A 20,123-nucleotide genomic window follows, 5' to 3' on the forward strand; every position below is an offset into this window, starting at 1 on the left:
TCCTCTGCCCTTAGACCCTCACATCGACTGAGGAAAAACTCCATAGAAAACCCTTTTAACAGGGAAAAATCTGAGAAACCTCAGGGTGAGCAACAGAGGAGGGATCCCTCACCCAGGACGGACAGACGTGCAGTAGATGTTGTTACAGACAAGAAAACAGTTTACAATACAAAATGTGGGAAACACGGAAATGTTAATAACAGCTGAAGAAGGAAGCTTCTGGTAGGGGAGGCAGGGAGAGCAAGCCAGCTTGATGGGGGACTGGATGGCAGACTTGTTCATGGAAGGGGAGCGCAGGCCGGTGTAACAGTAGGGAATAAGGGGGGGGGGGCGATGCAGGCGGCGGTTGGGGCTCCGGTGGATCTGTGGAAACACAGAGAGACTGCGAGACACCAAGGCCAAACTACAAAGTGCAACAAGTAAAATGTGCAGGGAGGAGAGGAGGAGAGAGGGGGAGAGGAGAGGAGAGGAGGGAAGGGCTCAATGTAACCTGATGTGTCCCCCAGCAGTCTAAGCCTATAGCAGCATAGCTATCAATGGTTCAGAGCTACCTGAACCAGTCCTAACTGAAGGCTCTGTCATAGAGGAAGGTCTTAAGCCTGGACTTAAACGTAGTTAAAGTGTCTGCCTCTCTGACCCATGGAGAGAGCTGGTTCCACAGTAAAGGAGCCCGGTAACTAAAAGCTCTACCTCCCAGTCTGTTTGTATTGATACTGGGAGTCACTAAAAGACCTGCATTCTGGGAGCGGAGTGCTCTGGTCGGACAGTAGGGACTAATGAGCTCTTTCAAATAGGATGGAGCTTTATCATTGAGAGCCTTATAAGTTCGCAGAAGGACTTTGAAGTCGATTCTAGATCCTACAGGAAGCCAGTGGAGAGAAGCTAAAGTGGGAGAGATGTGTTCTCTCTTCTTAACTCCCGTCAAAACCCTCGCTGCAGCGTTCTGGACCAGCTGGAGACTCTTTAGAGAGTATTTAGGACATCCTGACAAGAGAGAGTTGCAGTAGTCCAGCCGAGAAGTGATAAATGCATGCACCAGTTTTCCAGCATCACTCTGGGAAAGGATATTCCTAATCTTAGCGATACTTCGAAGATGGAAGAAGGCGGTCCTAGTCACATGCTTTATGTGGGAGCTGAAGGAAAGGTCCTGGTCAAAAATGACCCCAAGGTTCCTTGCAGTTGTACTCGAAGTTAGGGTGATGCCATCTAGAGTAGAGATCCGATTCAAGAGTGTGTCCCTGTGGTGTTTAGGTCCAAAAATGATTACCTCAGTTTTATCTGAATTGAGCATTAAGAAGTTAGAAGACATCCAGGATTTAATGTCTTTCAGGCAGTCTTGCAGATGAGTAAACTGGCTTGTGTCGTCTGGCTCCATCGACAAGTAAAGTTGTGTGTCATCTGCATAACAGTGGAAGTTGATCGAGTGCTTCCGGATTATGTCACCTAATGGGAGCATGTAAAGAGTGAAGAGAATCGGTCCTAAAACTGAACCCTGTGGTACACCATATGTAACTCTGCTATACTCCGAATGGTCATTATTAACATTAACAAACTGAAACCTGTCAGATAAGTAGGACTTAAACCATTTTAGGGCAGTTCCTTTAATCCCAATGTCATGGTCTAGTCTCTGTAGCAGGATGCTGTGGTCGATGGTGTCAAATGCAGCACTGAGGTCCAAAAGGACAAGCACAGAGACAAGACCTCTGTCTGAAGCTATAAGAAGATCATTCGAGACTCTGACCAGTGCTGTTTCAGTGCTATGGTGTTCCCTGAATCCAGACTGGAAGGCTTCAAAGAGCTCGTTGCTGTGCAGATGTTCATGTAACTGCTCCAGGACAACCTTCTCAAGGATCTTGGAGATGTAGGGGAGGTTGGATATTGGCCTATAGTTGGCTAACACATCTGGGTCAAGAGAAGGTTTTTTAAGTAAAGGGTTGATGACAGCCACCTTAAAGGCCTGTGGCACATAACCTGTGACTAAGGAAAGATTAATTTGATTTAATATAGAAGTGTTGACTAGAGGGAAGGCATCCTTAAGGAGGCTTGTCGGGATGGGATCCAGCAGACAAGTGGCTGACTTGGAGGAACCGACTGCAGAAGTTAATTCTGACAGGTCAATGGGGGTGAAGCTGTCCAAGTATGCACCAAGTCTGGGAGGTGCTTCTATGGGGACTGTAGTCTGTCCTCCATTACTGGCAATCTTCGTTCTAATATTCACAATCTTTTCAGTAAAGAAAGAAAGGAAGTCGTTACTGCTGAGAGTTGGGGGGATGCATGGCTCAACAGCACTATGGTTCTTGGTGAGCCTGCCCACGGTGCTGAAGAGGAACCTGGGGTTGTTCTTATTCTTTTCTATCAGGGACGAGTAGTAAGCGCTTCTGGCATTACGGAGTTCTTTTTTATATATTAATAAACTCTCCTTCCAGGCTTGGTGGACTTCCTCGTGCTGGCTGGAATGTGTCTTCCTTTCCAGTTGTCTGGTCTTCTGTTTTAAGGCACGCAGCTCTGGGCTGTACCAGGGAACTATTCTTTTCTGGTTGATAACCTTCTTCTTCAGGGGAGCTACGGCATCAAGTGTCCCAAGGAGTGCTGCTGCAGTGCTGTCCACAAGATAGTCTACCTGCGAGGGGGTGAAATCAGCATAACTGGCCAATATATTATTACAAGATGTGGCAGCAAGCTCTGCTGGAATAAGCTCCTTAAATCTAGAAACAGCAGTGTCAGATAGACATCTACTGAAGCGGGACTTTTTCCCAGGTAGAATATAATTTGTTAAAGTAAATTCAAATGTAATTAAGGAGTGATCAGACAAGACGGGGTTCTGAGGAAGAACTGTGATTCGGTCAGCTTCTATTCCATAAGTGAGTACTAAATCAAGGATGTGATTAAAAGTGTGAGTGGGTTTGTTTACCCTCTGACAGAAGCCAACAGAATCAAGAAGCGACTTAAACGCAGTGGCCAGAGAATCATCATTGACGTCCACATGGATGTTAAAGTCACCCACTATAATGACTTTGTCTGAGTTCAATGCCAAGTTTGACAGAAAGTCAGGGAATTCTTCTAAGAACTCAGAATAAGGTGCAGGAGGACGGTACACCACAGCAAGTAAGAGTGGTTTCTCTGCTTTCCAGTCTGGGTGGGAAAAGCTGACAATAAGGCTCTCAAATGAGTTAAATGAACTGTTAGGTCGAGGGTTAAGCACCAAATTTGACTGATAGATTGCAGCTATTCCTCCTCCTCTGCCAGTGGTGCGAGGTACATGGTAGTTAATGTAACCAGGAGGGGAAGATTCATTTAAACTAACATACTCATCTTGCTGCACCCAGGTTTCAGTGAGTGCTAATACACCAATCTGATAATTAGTAATTAAATCGTTCACTAGGAGAGACTTGGATGCAAGAGATCGAATATTAAGCAAACCACATTTAATAGTTTTACTGGGTTGGTTTGCTGGAGCAGTGGTTTTAATTTTAACTAAGTTGCTATAAATTACTCCTCCAGATTTGGGTGCAGGCTTATAAAGCCTCGGGGCAGACACAGTTTCTATAGGCTGGGTGGGTGACAACACGAAGGAACCAGCAGAGGGGCGTGTTAAACTGCAGCTCTGCCTGCTGGTCTGAACTCTGGTTGCTTGTCAGGGATTAGTATTGCTAATAAATTGGCCTATGTTCCTAGATAAGAGAGATGCACCATCCAAAGTGGGATGGACGCCATCTCTCCGAATCAGACCAGGCTTTCCCCAGAAGGAGCTCCAATTGTCTATGTAAGCCACGTTGTTATCTAAGCACCACCTGGACATCCAGCGATGGAATGAACGCATGCGGCTAAACATGTCGTCACTCGCTAAATTGGGCAGCGGGCCAGAGAAAATTACGGAGTCCGACATTGTTTTTGCGTAGTTGCACACCGAAGCCATGTTAACTTTAGTTAATTCCGACTGGCGAAGCCGGGTGTCATTAGCGCCGACATGTATTACAATCTTACTGTATTTAACCTTACGTTTTGCCAGCAGCTTTAGATTTGCCTCAACGTCGCCCGCTCTGGCCCCTGGGATGCACTTTATGCTCGCTGGAGTCTCCACCTTCACGTTGCGAAGAACAGAACTGCCAATAACTAATGTCGGCTTCACAGCGGGGCTGCGAGCAACAGAGCCGACATGAAGAGTTTCACTCTCAGCGGGTGTGTCGCTGAGTGGGGAAAAGCGGTTGGAAACATGAAGGGGTTGGTGGGCAAACACGGGCTTACTGCGTCTAGGTTTCCCTCGTGATGTCACCCAGCGGGACTGGCTAGTTCCCGGCTGCTCGGGAGCTGCGGGGGAGCTGCTAGCGGTGGCTAGGCTAGGTGGCTCCGCACCCACTAAGGTGGACTGAGTAGCTCCTGAAGGTAAAGGACTACCGCTAGCTTCCATGGTGCGGAGCCGAGTTTCTAACTCACTAAGCCTCGCCTCCAGGACTACAAACAAACTACACTTTTTACACGTACCATTATCACTAAAGGAGGCAGAGGAGTAGCTAAACATCTGGCACATGGAGCAGGAGAGGGAAGGAGAGGTGGGGGGAGAGGCGGAAAGAGAGAGAGCGGCCATAGCTAGTGTGCTAAGGTGAGCTAGCGGACCTGTGGCAAATATAACAAATAGAACGAGGAATTTCAGAACAAAGTCCTGCTAAAGAGTTAAGTGACAGAAACCTATGTATTACACCAAAACGTCGTATAAAGTGGTGCTTAAAGCGATTAAGTTAGCAGTACACCTGAGGGAGGATTGAGAAAGTCGAACAACACAGCGATAGTATTACAGGCAGGAAATGACGTAACACGCTCACCGGTATCGGGTCAGCAGGCTTCCAGCAAGTAGGGAGACTAGCGGGCGCATCACTAGCATCATTTTAAGTTTATGAGCAATTCTCACGACATCACTGTAGCATTGAATTGAGTTCATTCGCAACTCTTACTAAATGACTGTCAGCATCACTTTGAGGTTATTCGAAACACTTGCTACATTACTGTAAGCATCACTGAGTTGCTTAGCAACTATCACTACATTACTGTTAGCATCATTTTGAGTTCATTAGCAATTCTTCCGACATCACTGTCGCAATATTTTGAGGTTCGTAGCAACTTTTACTACATGACTTTCAGCATCACTTTGAGTTTATTAGCAACTATCACTACATTACTGTTAGCATCATTTTGAGTTGTTGAGCAATTCTCACGACATCACTGTAGCATTAAATTGAGTTCATTAGCAATTCTTACTAAATGACTGTCAGCATCACTTTGAGGTTGTTCGAAACTCTTACTACATTACTGTAAGCATCACTGAGTTTATTAGCAACTATCACTACATTACTGTTAGCATGATTTTGAGTTTAATAACAATTCTTACGACATCACTGTCGCAATATTTTGAGGTTCGTGGCAACTTTTACTACATTACTTTCACATTATTTTGAGGTTTGTAGCAACTCTTACTACATTGTTGTTGCATTATTTTAAGGTTCGTAGCAACACTTACTACATTACTGTCAGCATCACTTTGAGGTTATTCGAAACTCTTACTACATTACTGTTAGCATCATTTTGAGTTCATGAGCAATTCTTACTAAATCACTGTTCTATCATTTTGAGATCTTTAGCAATTCTTCCGACATCACTGTCGCAATATTTTGAGGTTCGTAGCAACATTTACTACATTACTGTCGCATTATTTTGAGGTTCGTAGCAACACTTACTACATGACTGTAAGCATCACTTTGAGGTTATTCGAAACTTTCACTCCATTACTGTTAGCATCTTTTTGAGTTCATTAGCAATTCTTAATACATCACTGTCGCATCATTTTGAGATCTTTGGCAATTCTTCTGACATCACTGTCGCATTATTTTGAGGTTCGTAGCAACTCTTACTACATGACTGTCACCATCACTTTGAGGTTATTCGAAACACTTACTACATTACTGTAAGCATCACTGACTTGATTAGCAACTATCACTACATTACTGTCGCATCATTTTAAGTTCATGAGCAATTCTTCCGACATCACTGTCGCAATATTTTGAGGTTCGTAGCAACTTTTACTACATTAGTGTCGCATTATTTTGAGGTTCGTAGCAACTCTTAGTACATGACTGTCAGCATCACTTTGAGGTTATTCGAAACGTTCACTCCATTACTGTTAGCATCATTTTGAGTTCATTAGCAATTCTTACTAAATCACTGTCGCATCATTTTGAGATCATTAGCAATTCTTCTGACATCACTGTCACATTATTTTGAGGTTCGTAGCAACTCTTACTACATTACTGTCAGTCTCACTTTGAGTTTTTGAGCAACTATCACTACATTGCTGTTAGCATCATTTTGAGTTTATGAGCAATTCTCACGACATCACTGTAGCATTGAATTGAGTTCATTTGCAACTCTTACTAAATGACTGTCAGCATCACTTTGAGGGTGTTCGAAACTCTTACTACATTACTGTTAGCATCATCTTGAGTTCATTAGCAATTCTTCCGACATCACTGTCGCATTATTTTGAGGTTCGTAGCAAGTCTTACTACATGACTGTCAGCATCACTTTGAGGTTGTTCGAAACACTTACTACATTACTGTAAGCATCACTGACTTGTTTAGCAACTACCACTACATTACTGTTAGCATCATCTTGAGTTCATTAGCAATTCTTCCAACATCACTGTCGCAATATTTTGAGGTTCGTAGCAACTTTTACTACATTACTTTCACATTATTTTGAGGTTTGTAGCAACTCTTACTACATTGTTGTTGCATTATTTTAAGGTTCGTAGCAACACTTACTACATTACTGTCAGCATCACTTTGAGGTTATTCGAAACTCTTACTACATTACTGTTAGCATCATTTTGAGTTCATGAGCAATTCTTACTAAATCACTGTTCTATCATTTTGAGATCTTTAGCAATTCTTCCGACATCACTGTCGCAATATTTTGAGGTTCGTAGCAACATTTACTACATTACTGTCGCATTATTTTGAGGTTCGTAGCAACACTTACTACATGACTGTAAGCATCACTTTGAGGTTATTCGAAAGTTTCACTCCATTACTGTTAGCATCATTTTGAGTTCATTAGCAATTCTTACTACATCACTGTCGCATCATTTTGAGATCTTTAGCAATTCTTCTGACATCACTGTCGCATTATTTTGAGGTTCGTAGCAACTCTTACTACATTACTGTCGCATTATTTTGAGGTTCGCAGCAACTCTTCCTACATGACGGTCACCATCACTTTGAGGTTGTTCGAAACACTTACTACATTACTGTAAGCATCACTGACTTGTTTAGCAACTACCACTACATTACTGTCGCATCATTTTGAGTTCATTAGCAATTCTTCCGACATCACTGTCGCAATATTTTGAGGTTCGTAGCAACTCTTAGTACATTACTGTCGCATTATTTTGAGGTTCGTAGCAACTCTTAGTACTTGACTGTCAGCATCACTTTGAGGTTATTCGAAACGTTCACTCCATTACTGTTAGCATCATTTTGAGTTCATTAGCAATTCTTACTAAATCACTGTCGCATCATTTTGAGTTCATTAGCAATTCTTCTGACATCACTGTCACATTATTTTGAGGTTCGTAGCAACTCTTACTACATTACTGTCAGTCTCACTTTGAGTTTTTGAGCAACTATCACTACATTGCTGTTAGCATCATTTTGAGTTTATGAGCAATTCTCACGACATCACTGTAGCATTGAATTGAGTTCATTCGCAACTCTTACTAAATGACTGTCAGCATCACTTTGAGGGTGTTCGAAACTCTTACTACATTACTGTTAGCATCATCTTGAGTTCATTAGCAATTCTTCCGACATCACTGTCGCATTATTTTGAGGTTCGTAGCAAGTCTTACTACATGACTGTCAGCATCACTTTGAGGTTGTTCGAAACACTTACTACATTACTGTAAGCATCACTGACTTGTTTAGCAACTACCACTACATTACTGTTAGCATCATCTTGAGTTCATTAGCCATTCTTCCAACATCACTGTCGCAATATTTTGAGGTTCGTAGCAACTTTTACTACATTACTTTCACATTATTTTGAGGTTTGTAGCAACTCTTACTACATTGTTGTTGCATTATTTTAAGGTTCGTAGCAACACTTACTACATTACTGTCAGCATCACTTTGAGGTTATTCGAAACTCTTACTACATTACTGTTAGCATCATTTTGAGTTCATGAGCAATTCTTACTAAATCACTGTTCTATCATTTTGAGAACTTTAGCAATTCTTCCGACATCACTGTCGCATTATTTTGAGGTTCGTAGCAACTCTTAGTACATGACTGTCAGCATCACTTTGAGGTTATTCGAAACACTTACTACATTACTGTAAGCATCACTGAGTTGATAAGCAACTATCACTACATTACTGTTAGCATCATTTGAGTTCATTAGCAATTCTTCCGACATCACTGTCGCATTATTTTGAGGTTCGTAGCAACACTTGCTACATGACTGTAAGCATCACTTTGAGGTTATTCGAAAGGTTCACTCCATTACTGTTAGCATCATTTTGAGTTCATTAGCAAGTCTTACTACATCACTGTCGCATCATTTTGAGATCATTAGCAATTCTTCTGACATTACTGTCGCATTATTTTAAGGTTCGTAGCAACTCTTAGTACATGGCTGTCAGCATCACTTTGAGGTTATTCGAAACGTTCACTCCATTACTGTTAGCATCATTTTGAGTTCATTAGCAATTCTTCCGACATCACTGTCGCAATATTTTGAGGTTCGGAGCAACTTTTACTACATTACTGTCGCATTATTTTAAGGTTCGTAGCAACTCTTACTACATGACTTTCAGCATCACTTTGAGGTTATTCGGAACACTTACTACATTACTGTAAGCATCACTGACTTGATTAGCAACTATCACTACATTACTGTTAGCATCATCTTGAGTTCATTAGCAATTCTTCCGACATCACTGTCGCAATATTTGGAGGTTCGTAGCATCTTTTACTCCATTACTGTCGCATTATTTTGAGGTTTGTAGCAACTCTTAGTACATGACTGTCAGCATCACTTTGAGGTTATTCGAAACGTTCACTCCATTACTGTTAGCATCATTTTGAGTTCATTAGCAAGTCTTACTAAATCACTTTCGAATCATTTTGAGATCTTTAGCAATTCTTCCGACATCACTGTCGCAATATTTTGAGGTTCGTAGCAACTTTTACTACATAACTGTCGCATTATTTTGAGGTTCGTAAAGACTCTTACTACATGACTGTCAACATCACTTTGAGGTTATTCGAAACACTTACTACATTACTGTAAGCATCACTGAGTTGCTTAGCAACTATCACTACATTACTGTTAGCATCATTTTGAGTTCATTAGCAATTCTTCCGACATCACTGTCGCAATATTTTGAGGTTCGTAGCAACTTTTACTACATGACTTTCAGCATCACTTTGAGTTTATTAGCAACTATCACTACATTACTGTTAGCATCATTTTGAGTTGTTGAGCAATTCTCACGACATCACTGTAGCATTAAATTGAGTTCATTAGCAACTCTTACTAAATGACTGTCAGCATCACTTTGAGGTTGTTCGAAACTCTTACTACATTACTTTAAGCATCACTGAGTTTCTTAGCAACTATCACTACATTACTGTTAGCATCATCTTGAGTTCATTAGCAATTCTTCCGACATCACTGTCGCAATATTTTGAGGTTCGTAGCATCTTTTACTCCATTACTGTCGCATTATTTTGAGGTTTGTAGCAACTCTTAGTACATGACTGTCAGCATCACTTTGAGGTTATTCGAAACGTTCACTCCATTACTGTTAGCATCATTTTGAGTTCATTAGCAATTCTTACTAAATCACTTTCGAATCATTTTGAGATCATTAGCAATTCTTCTGACATCACTGTCACATTATTTTGAGGTTCGTAGCAACTCTTACTACATTATTGTTGCATTATTTTAAGGTTCGTAGCAACTCTTACTACATTACTGTTGCATTATTTTAAGGTTCGTAGCAACTCTTACTACATTACTGTCAGCATCACTTTGAGTTTATTAGCAACTATCACTACATTAGTGTTTGCATTATTTGAGTTGATGAGCAATTCTCACGACATCACTGTAGCATCATTTTGAGTTCATTAGCAATTCTTACTCCATCACTGTCGCATCATTTTGAGATCATTAGCAATTCTTCCGACATCACTGTCGCATTATTTTGAGGTTCATAGCAACTCTTAGTACAAGACTGTCAGCATCACTTTTAGGTTATTCGAAACGTTCACTCCATTAGTGTTAGCATCATTTTGAGTTCATGAGCAATTCTTACTAAATCACTGTCGCATCATTTTGAGATCTTTAGCAATTCTTCTGACATCACTGTCGCATTATTTTGAGGTTCGTAGAAACTCTTACTACATGACTGTCACCATCACTTTGAGGTTATTTGAAACACTTACTACATTACATTAAGCATCACCGAGTTGATTCGTAACTATCACTACATTACTGTTAGCCTCATTTTGAGTTCATTAGCAATTCTTCCGACATCACTGTCGCATCATTTTGAGATCATTAGCAATTCTTCTGACATCACTGTCGCATTATTTTGAGGTTCGTAGAAACTCTTACTACATGACTGTCAGCATCACTTTGAGGTTGTTCGAAACTCTTACTACATTACTGTAAGCATCACTGACTTGATTAGCAACTATCACTACATTACTGTTAGCATCATTTTGAGTTCATTAGCAATTCTTCCGACATCACTGTCGCAATATTTTGAGGTTCGTAGCAACTTTTACTACATTACTGTCGCATTATTTTGAGGTTCGTAGCAACTCTTACTACATGACTGTCAGCATCACTTTGAGGTTATTCAAAACACTTACTACATTACTGTAAGCATCACTGAGTTGATTAGCAACTATCACTACATTACTGTTAGCATCATCTTGAGTTCATTAGCAATTCTTCCGACATCACTGTCGCAATATTTTGAGGTTCGAAGCAACTTGTACTCCATTACTGTCGCATTATTTTGAGGTTTGTAGCAACACTTACGACATGACTGTCAGCATCACTTTGAGGTTATTCGAAAGTTTCACTCCATTACTGTTAGATTCGTAGTAAGAGTTTCGAACAACCTCAAAGTGATGCTGACACTCATGTAGTGACAGTTGCTTCTAACCTCAAAATGATGCTAACAGTAATGTAGTGATAGTTTCTAATAAACTCAGTGATGCTGACAGTCATGTAGTAAGAGTTGCTTCGAACCTCAAAATAATGCGACAGTGATGTCAGAAGAATTGGTAATGATCTCAAACTGATGGGACAGTGATGTCGTACGAATTGCTAATGAACTCAAAAAAATGCTAACAGTAATTTAGTGATAGTTGCTAATTAACTCAGTGATGCTTACAGTAATGTAGTAAGAGTTGCTACGAACCTCAAAATAATGTGACAGTGATGTCAGAAGAATTGCTAATGATCTCAAAATGATGCGACAGTGATGTAGTAAGAATTGCTAATGAACTCAAAATGATGCTAACAGTAATGGAGTGAAAGTTTCGAATAACCTCAAAGTGATGCTGACAGTCATGTAGTAAGAGTTGCTACGAACCTCAAAATAATGCGACAGTAATGTAGTAAAAGTTGCTACGAACCTCAAAATATTGCGACAGTGATGTCGGAAGAATTGCTAATGAACTCAAAATGATGCTAACAGTAATGTAGTGATAGTTGCTAATCAAGTCAGTGATGCTTACAGTAATGTAGTAAGAGTTTCGAACAACCTCAAAGTGATGCTGACAGTCATGTAGTAAGAGTTGCTACTAACCTCAAAATGATGCTAATAGTAATGTAGTGATATTTGCTAATAAAGTTAAAGTGATGCTGACAGTAATGTAGTAAGTGTTTCGAACAAACTCAAAGTGATGCTGACAGTAATGTAGTAAGAGTTACTACGAAACTTAAAATAATGCAACAGTAAAGTAGTAAGAGTTGCTTCGAACCTCAAAATAATGCGACAGTGATGTCAGAAGAATTGGTAATGATCTCAAACTGATGGGACAGTGATGTCGTACGAATTGCTAATGAACTCAAAAAAATGCTAACAGTAATTTAGTGATAGTTGCTAATTAACTCAGTGATGCTTACAGTAATGTAGTAAGAGTTGCTACGAACCTCAAAATAATGTGACAGTGATGTCAGAAGAATTGCTAATGATCTCAAAATGATGCGACAGTGATGTAGTAAGAATTGCTCATGAACTCAAAATGATGCTAACAGTAATGGAGTGAAAGTTTCGAATAACCTCAAAGTGATGCTGACAGTCATGTAGTAAGAGTTGCTACGAACCTCAAAATAATGCGACAGTAATGTAGTAAAAGTTGCTACGAACCTCAAAATATTGCTACAGTGATGTCGGAAGAATTGCTAATGAACTCAAAATGATGCTAACAGTAATGTAGTGATAGTTGCTAATTAACTCAGTGATGCTTACAGTAATGTAGTAAGAGTTTCGAACAACCTCAAAGTGATGCTGACAGTCATGTAGTAAGAGTTGCTACTAACCTCAAAATGATGCTAATAGTAATGTAGTGATATTTGCTAATAAAGTTAAAGTGATGCTGACAGTAATGTAGTAAGTGTTTCGAACAAACTCAAAGTGATGCTGACAGTATTGTAGTAAGAGTTGCTTTGAACCTCAAAATAATGCGACAGTGATGTCAGAAGAATTGGTTATGATCTCAAACTGATGGGACAGTGATGTCGGAAGAATTGCTAATGAACTCAAGATGATGCTAACAGTAATGTAGTGATAGTTGCTAATCAACTCAGTGATGCTTACAGTAATGTAGTAAGAGTTTCGAACAACCTCACAGTGATGCTGGCAGTCATTTAGTAAGAGTTGCTAATGAACTCAATTTAATGCTAAAGTGATGTCGTAAGAATTGCTCATGAACTCAAAATGATGCTAACAGTTATGAGTGATAGTTGCTAATAAACTCAAAGTGATGCTGACAGTAATGTATGTGTAGGTTCTCATTCATCCAGGTCATCGTAGATCGAAGCGAAGTAAAATCTGGTCAACTGGACGTAAGTTATCTTGAAGACGTTTCACCTCTCATCCGAGAGGCTTCATCAGTTCTAGTGGAGAGTGTGGAAGCTCCAGCTTATAAACCTATGTGGGAGTGGTCAGTGCTATTGTGGTGGAAACGACCCTCCCGAGACTCACCTGGCCTCTCCAAACGACAGTCGTGGTGCAGTGTCAGGGAGTTTCAGGGGTGGTCGTTAGGGAGTTTCACCGACCACTCAGATGCTAATGGGCTGTGCTGGCATCAGCCGTTCCACATGGGTCTTTCAGCTGAGCTCTTTGGGGAAGTTTTGAAAGGACTTGGTTGTAAATAGGTGAAAGGAAATGTCGCAGTCCACCTCCTCTGTTCAAAGATGGTTTCTCTATCCTGACGTGGATGGCTTCTTTAACTCCTCTTTCAAACCATCTGTCCTCTCTGTCGAGTATTTGGACATGGTCGTCCTGGAAGGAGTGGCTTTCCTCCTTGAGGTGGGGGAAAACCGCTGAGTCCTGTCCTCCAGAGTTGGCTCTTCTATGTTGGGCCATGCGCTTGTTGAGGGGCTGTTTGGTTTCCCTTATCTAGAGATCCATGCAGGCCTCACTGGTATACGCTGTCAGATGCAGATTGCTTTTCTGGCTGTGAGGGGTGGGTTTCTCCTTGTTCTGATCCAGAAATTCAACAGCTTCTATCATTGATTTGACAGGAAATGTTGATGACACACTGGGATTTTTGTTCTCCTGCTGTCACTGTCAAGTGCAGCTTAACATGAGAGGTAGCAGGATCATTCATGTGTTCATGTTTCCAGCAGACAAGGAGGGAACCTGGGAGGACTTCACTGACTTTGATCAGTGGTTCTCACTTCATCTTCTCAGTATAAAGTTCAAAGCGAGCTGGCCAGGAGTTGAACCGAGAATCTTCTGATCCGTAGTCAGACGCGTTATCCATTGCGCCACCAGCCCTGTGAAGAAGCTGCTATGTTCATGTGTGCTTGCTGTTACAGAAAAGCCCAACAAGGTGGTGGCATTTTCAGGGGACACAATGGTGCAGTGGTCAGCACTGTGGCCTCACAGCAAGAAGGTTCAGCTCTCCTCCTATTTGGTTGCTAGGAACCTGAATCAGTCCTCAGTGGAGCCGTGCTGCTGAGGCTGAGTGAGGCTGAGTGAGGGACTGAGCAGGAGCCAGCAGGTCCAAGCAGGTTCAGGCAAACTCCCCTCAGTCCACCAACATCAAAGCAGAGGAACAGAGTTCATCTAACAACATGATTCATATCATCTCCTCTTGGAATGTTCTGGAACTACAAGTACACTTAAAATGGCCGACTTATGACAACAGAAGGAACTTTGAAGTAGATTTGATTTATTTAAGTCAGTGACAGTCATTTTTTTCAAGAACTTAGTTCAGGTAACTTGATTGTTTTACCAAGATGAGCTTTAATGTTAAAACATTGAAACAAGACCTTCATGTATTTATGATGACATCACCAATAGGAGCCTTCCCAGTCTGTCAGGGGGTAGAATTCAGTCACCACCAATGACATCAGAGTCAGAGTTTAGACATCAAAGACAGACATTAAAGCCTCTCTTATTAAAAAAAATTAAAGTGTTATATCTTTGAAAATATACTGCAATACATGAAATACTATATTTCCATGGATGGTAACCTCGTTCTTATATTCTTTAATATACTGCAATAGTAATGGACCCTCTATGACACTGTAGTGATGAATCTATCAAGGAGTAAAAATGATTATAATCAGAATTTTGAAGTCAAGTTTGAGATCAGTTTGATCCTCTCTCTCTCTCTCTCCCTCTCTCTCTCCCTCTCTCTCTCCCTCCCTCCCTCTCTCTCTCTCTCTCTCCCTCTCTCTCTCCCTCCCTCTATCTCTCTCTCTCCCTCTCTCTCTCTCCCTCCCTCTCCCTCTCTCTCTCTCAGGAGCTTTTAAATGAATATTTTAATAAAACAGAACAGGAGACTGAAGAGTGATCACTCAAACCCACAGGCTGAATGGGACATCTCTTAAAAATATTGAACCACTGAGTAAAACCATAGAAGCACTCCTGTCTAGTCGGTGCTAACAAGTTAGCTGTTGCGTGAGTCCAGCTGTGCTGTCTAGGAATCCTGGTCAAAAGCCTCCACTCATCAAACAGCTGGTGTGTTGGTGGATCTGTGGATCCTGCTGGAAGAAGCAGGATGGAGCTCTGAATGGTTCCTGTCTCAAAGAGCTTCTCTGTGCAGCTCCCATCAGCTCCTAAAAACAGGAAACCAGCAGATTCACTGTTGAACGGTGGCATTAAAATGTCTCAAAAGCTGTCCTGTCCACCATTTGTTGGTGCAAAGACATTTAAAAACACCAGTTGAACATTTTCCAAAGTTGCTCTCACCTTCTTTCAAACACCTGGAATGATTTCCTCCAAATCAAAAGAAACTGGTAAAAAAAACAACAACAAAAACTCCTGGAGAATCAAACTCCACCCTCTGCTCCAACTGGACTTGGGACTTCAAATGACCCCCATTAAAAGCCTGCCTGCATCCCCATTCACTGACTGTTGTGCTGTGGGTCTCCTGGACAAACATGGCAGGATCCTCTTGATCTCCAGGAGTTTAAAAGAGCAGCTCTTTTAAAATGGGTTCTGGCTCCATTCAGGTTTAGAGAGCTGAGACTAAAATCACACATGAATAAAAGAGGGAACCCAAGAAAACAAGTCAGCGTGAAAGAGGAGCAGATTTTAAAACTCCTCATCATTTATCGAAGCGAAGTAAAATCTGGTCAACTGGACGTAAGTTTATCTTGAAGACGTTTCACCTCTCATCCGAGAGGCTTCTTCAGTTCTAGTGAAGAGTGTGGAAACTCCAGCTTATAAACCTATGTGGGAGTGGTCAGTGCTATTGTGGTGGAAACGACCCTCCCGAGACTCACCTGGCCTCTCCAAACGACAGTCGTTGTGCGGTGTCAGGGAGTTTCAGGGGTGGTCGTTAGGGGGTTTCACCGACCACTCAGATGCTAATGGGCTGTGCTGGCATCAGCCGTTCCACATGGGTCTTTCAGCTGAACTCTTTGGGGAAGCTTTGAAAGGACTTGGTTGTAAATAGGTGAAAGGAAATGTCGCAGTCCACCTCCTCTGTTCAAAGATGGTTTCTCTATCCTGACGTGGATGGCTTCTTTAACTCCTCTTTCAAACCATCTGTCCTCTCTGTCGAGAATTTGGACATGGTCGTCCTGGAAGGAGTGGCTTTCCTCCTTGAGGTGGAGGAAAACCGCTGAGTCCTGTCCTCCAGAGTTGGCTCTTCTATGTAGAGATCCGTGCAGATCTCTACATAGGGGAAACCAAACAGCCCCTCAACAAGCGCATGGCCCAACATAGAAGAGCCAACTCTGGAGGACAGGACTCAGCGGTTTTCCTCCACCTCAAGGAGGAAAGCCACTCCACCCCTGAAACTCCCTGACACCGCACAACGACTGTCGTTTGGAGAGGCCAGGTGAGTCTCGGGAGGGTCGTTTCCACCACAATAGCACTGACCACTCCCACATAGGTTTATAAGCTGGAGTTTCCACACTCTTCACTAGAACTGAAGAAGCCTCTCGGATGAGAGGTGAAACGTCTTCAAGATAAACTTACGTCCAGTTGACCAGATTTTACTTCGCTTCGATCTATGATGACCTGGATGAATGAGAACCTACACAGACTCCTCATCATTTCCACCTCCAGGAGTGAAGCCTCCCAGGACCCAAGAGGCTCCAGCTGGCAGAGCTCTCACTGGTTTCTCCACCACCTCGCTAACCTGAGCTGGAGCATCTGAGAACCAAACAGTGACCCCCTTCATTCCAGAGCCGACTCCACAAACTCTGAGCCCCCACTTTACCCACAGCCAGCAGGCCTCCTCAACACTGCATGACACACGACGACTAAATTCAACACTGAAGCGTCTCATCCAGAGATCTGTGACATGAGTCTGCTGTGGAGGGTCAGTCTGTCTGTCCACATTCAGATCATTAACACAGCGACTCCTAAGCACCAGTAGAGCCTGTTCATCGTCCCTGGGTGGGCTCGAACCACCAGCCTCTCGGTTAACAGCTGAGCGCGCTGACCGATTGCGCCACAGAGACTCTGAGTCACCGCTTTTCATGAAGACTTTTCAGGCTAAATTTCAGTGTGTGAGGTCCACACTGCACATTTGAGGGACCATGAAGGACAGAGGAGAGTCTGACTGTCATGGTGAAAGCCTTCAGCACTAGAACTGAAACAGCCCCACCATCTTAACCCCCCCAGACCAAACAGGCTTCATCAGAAACAGACCCCCCTCCTAGAACATCCAGAGATCATCAGTCTGATTAATAGAACATGGCAAACAATCAAGAACATGTTATTGTTTGATCAGAAGCTGAAACAATGTTTCTATGTTTGTCTGTTCTGGTCTGAATGAAAGAGGAGGTTTTCTTGGTCATGTGACGTGGATGAGAGTTCAACTAGAACTTCCTGATTCAACAGGATTTGAGTTTGTTGGGATTTTGTCAAAGCCACCAACCAAACCTCTGAGTGGTGCAGATGTCTGCTGCCTCCTCAGAGCAGACTGGAGCTCAGCCTCACTCACCTGTGGGAGCCCCAGCAGAGCCACCGTGTGGTCTGGAGCTTCAGTTTAGGATCCAAGATGCTGGGTTTCATTGGTGTTTTGTGTTTTTAGGCCTCCTGGCACCGATGAATGAATGAACCATTGTTCCAGAGGGAGCTGGTGTCAGGTCAGTCCCTGTTTCTACAAGACCTCCTGCTGCAGAGCCAAACTGGGAAACATTTGAAACTCAAAATCCTGTTCTTGTCACAATCCTGCTCTCCTAAATCAAGGACTGTTCAGTCAATGGTAGAGCAGAGAGGAGCAGAGGAAGAGAGCTGGGACCAGAACCAGAGGTTGATGGATCAAAACCATCCTCTGCTAAAAGAAGAAAAATAAAATGAACCTGCATCTATAGAAATGTGTGTCTGTTAAAAAGAGGTTCATAAGGATTTTGTCTTCCTCCACAATCACCAACCATTGTGAGAGTTAACAACAGTCCACTTTCTGACTGAAGCAAAAGTAGACTTCAAAAGGTTTTTCTGATTCAACATAGCAGCTAAATTTCCATTTCTCCACTGATTATTTGTTAAGGTTCGTGGGGGGTGGAGCCTATCACAGCTGACATTGGTCGAGGGGCGGGGTTCACCCTGGACAGGTGATCAGTCCATCACAGGACCAACACATAGAGACAGACAACCATTCACACTCACAGTCACACCTACAGTCAATTTAGAGTATCAATCAGCCTCATCCCCTCTTGATGTCTTTGGACTGTGGGAGGAAGCTGGAGTACCAGAGAGAACCCACACAGGAACAGGAGAACACGGAGACTCCACAGAAAGATCCTGTGATGGAGCCAGGACTAGAACCTGGAACCTTCTTGCTGTGAGGAGACAGTGCTGACCACTGCACCACCGTGCTGGATTTTCTGTAACATCAAGTACATCTGAACTGGCACTTGACAGTGACAGCAGGAGAACAAAAATCCCAGTGTGTCATCAACATTTCCTGTCAATCAATGATAGAAGCTGTTGAATTTCTGGATCAGAACAAGGAGAAAGGAGCCCCAATGAAAGAGTGATGGTTCTTGATTCTGATTTTGTTCTTCACTCCTACACCAGAGAGTGAAAGTGAGGGCTGGCTGGGAGCAACTGCCTGCTTCAGAGTGGGAGGAGCCTCAGGACTTTCCAGTGAGAGCTGCAAACTTCCACCAGCGCCCAGTGCCAGCAGGTCTTCATGATGGAGCTGAGAAGAACACAACAACACCAGAGCACTGGAGAGGAGCACAACACTTCTTTGCTTCCTGGCCACTCTCATGTCTGTCTGTCCATCTGGAGCTGGGGGGAGGAGCTTCACATGTTTTTTCTTTTCTTAAAAAGGGAATGACATGACTTCCTCTGTATGTTAGAATATGAACGACTAAAAATGTTAATCTCCAGTTTAAAGTTAGAATTAAACTGAAAATACAAAACTCTTCCCTCTTCAATCCTGTCACTCAGTGTTGTAAACTGTTTCAAACAAATTCTACTGTTCAACAGTTCAAGTGTTTCGAATGAAGCTGAATGTTCTCCTCTACTTTCCTCAGTTGTGTTTCTTTCATGTCCTCCTGACATCAAAGACAGAATTCTAGGTACAAATAAAGACACTATCAAAGCCTCGTGATGACATCATCATCAATTCTGTCTTTGATCTGTGTCTGTCCAGCCGGTCCTGAGTGGATCCAACAGTTTCCCATGGGTGACTCTGTCATGGTCTCTCTCCTCCTGCTGTCTCCAACTCTCAGAGCGCTTCTACTGGTTTCTCCCCATCGTCCCTGTTGCTAGGCAGAGCACTGGTGAGGACTGAGGCCAGTGATGTCATCACCTCCAGCTGAGACCTGCCAGGTGGTCCTGCTTCATTCAACTCTGCTGCCTCTGCCACTGCCCTGACTGGTGAGGCTGACAGCAGGTTCTCTCTCATCTAAACTCTCTGTTTACAATGGAGGCTGAAATCCTTGTGATAGGTGGTTCAATCATTATGGTCTGTGGAACTCCCAGGTGCCATCACCTGCTGTCTTCCTGGTGCCAAAGTTGTGGACATTATTGAACGTCTCCAGGACTCATCGATCTCCACCCCTCCTGCAGGTTCTCCCTGTCTCTGTGTGGGTTCTCTCTGGTACTCCAGCTTCCTCCCACAGTCCAAAGACATCAAGAGGGTAGTGGTTACCTGAACACTCTAAATGACTGTGAGTGTGAATGGTTGTCTGTCTGTGTGTGTTGGTCCTGGGATGGACTGGCGACCCATCAAAGGTGAACCCCCTCCTCACCTGATGTCAGCTGTGATAGGCTCCACCCCCACGAACCATTGCAGACAATCAGTATAGAAATGGAAACTTAGCTGCTATGTTGAATCACTAAAACCTTCTGAAGTCTACTTTTGCTTCAGTGGTAAAGTAGAATGTTATTAACTCTCCCAATGG

The 20,123-nt window shown here is 42.6% G+C and overlaps 1 protein-coding gene across 1 annotated transcript in view; it reads right to left on the reverse strand.

Moving 5' to 3' along the window:
* Positions 1-3,493: 3,493 nt before the first annotated feature.
* Positions 3,494-20,123, reverse strand: part of LOC147270537 (uncharacterized) — a 137,252-nt gene continuing 120,622 nt past the window's right edge. Inside the window, exon 2 of the mRNA XM_086198406.1 lies at positions 3,494-4,838. Coding sequence (XP_086054532.1) covers positions 3,635-4,585 — 951 coding nt within the window. The 5' untranslated portion in view covers positions 4,586-4,838 and the 3' untranslated portion in view covers positions 3,494-3,634. The remainder of the gene's footprint in view (positions 4,839-20,123) is intronic.

The sequence above is a fragment of the Aulostomus chinensis genome, chromosome 1, assembly GCF_037954235.1.
Source record: "Aulostomus chinensis isolate RoL2024-O1b breed Wild chromosome 1, RoL_Achi_v1.0, whole genome shotgun sequence".
Classification (NCBI taxonomy): Eukaryota; Metazoa; Chordata; class Actinopteri; order Syngnathiformes; family Aulostomidae; genus Aulostomus; species Aulostomus chinensis.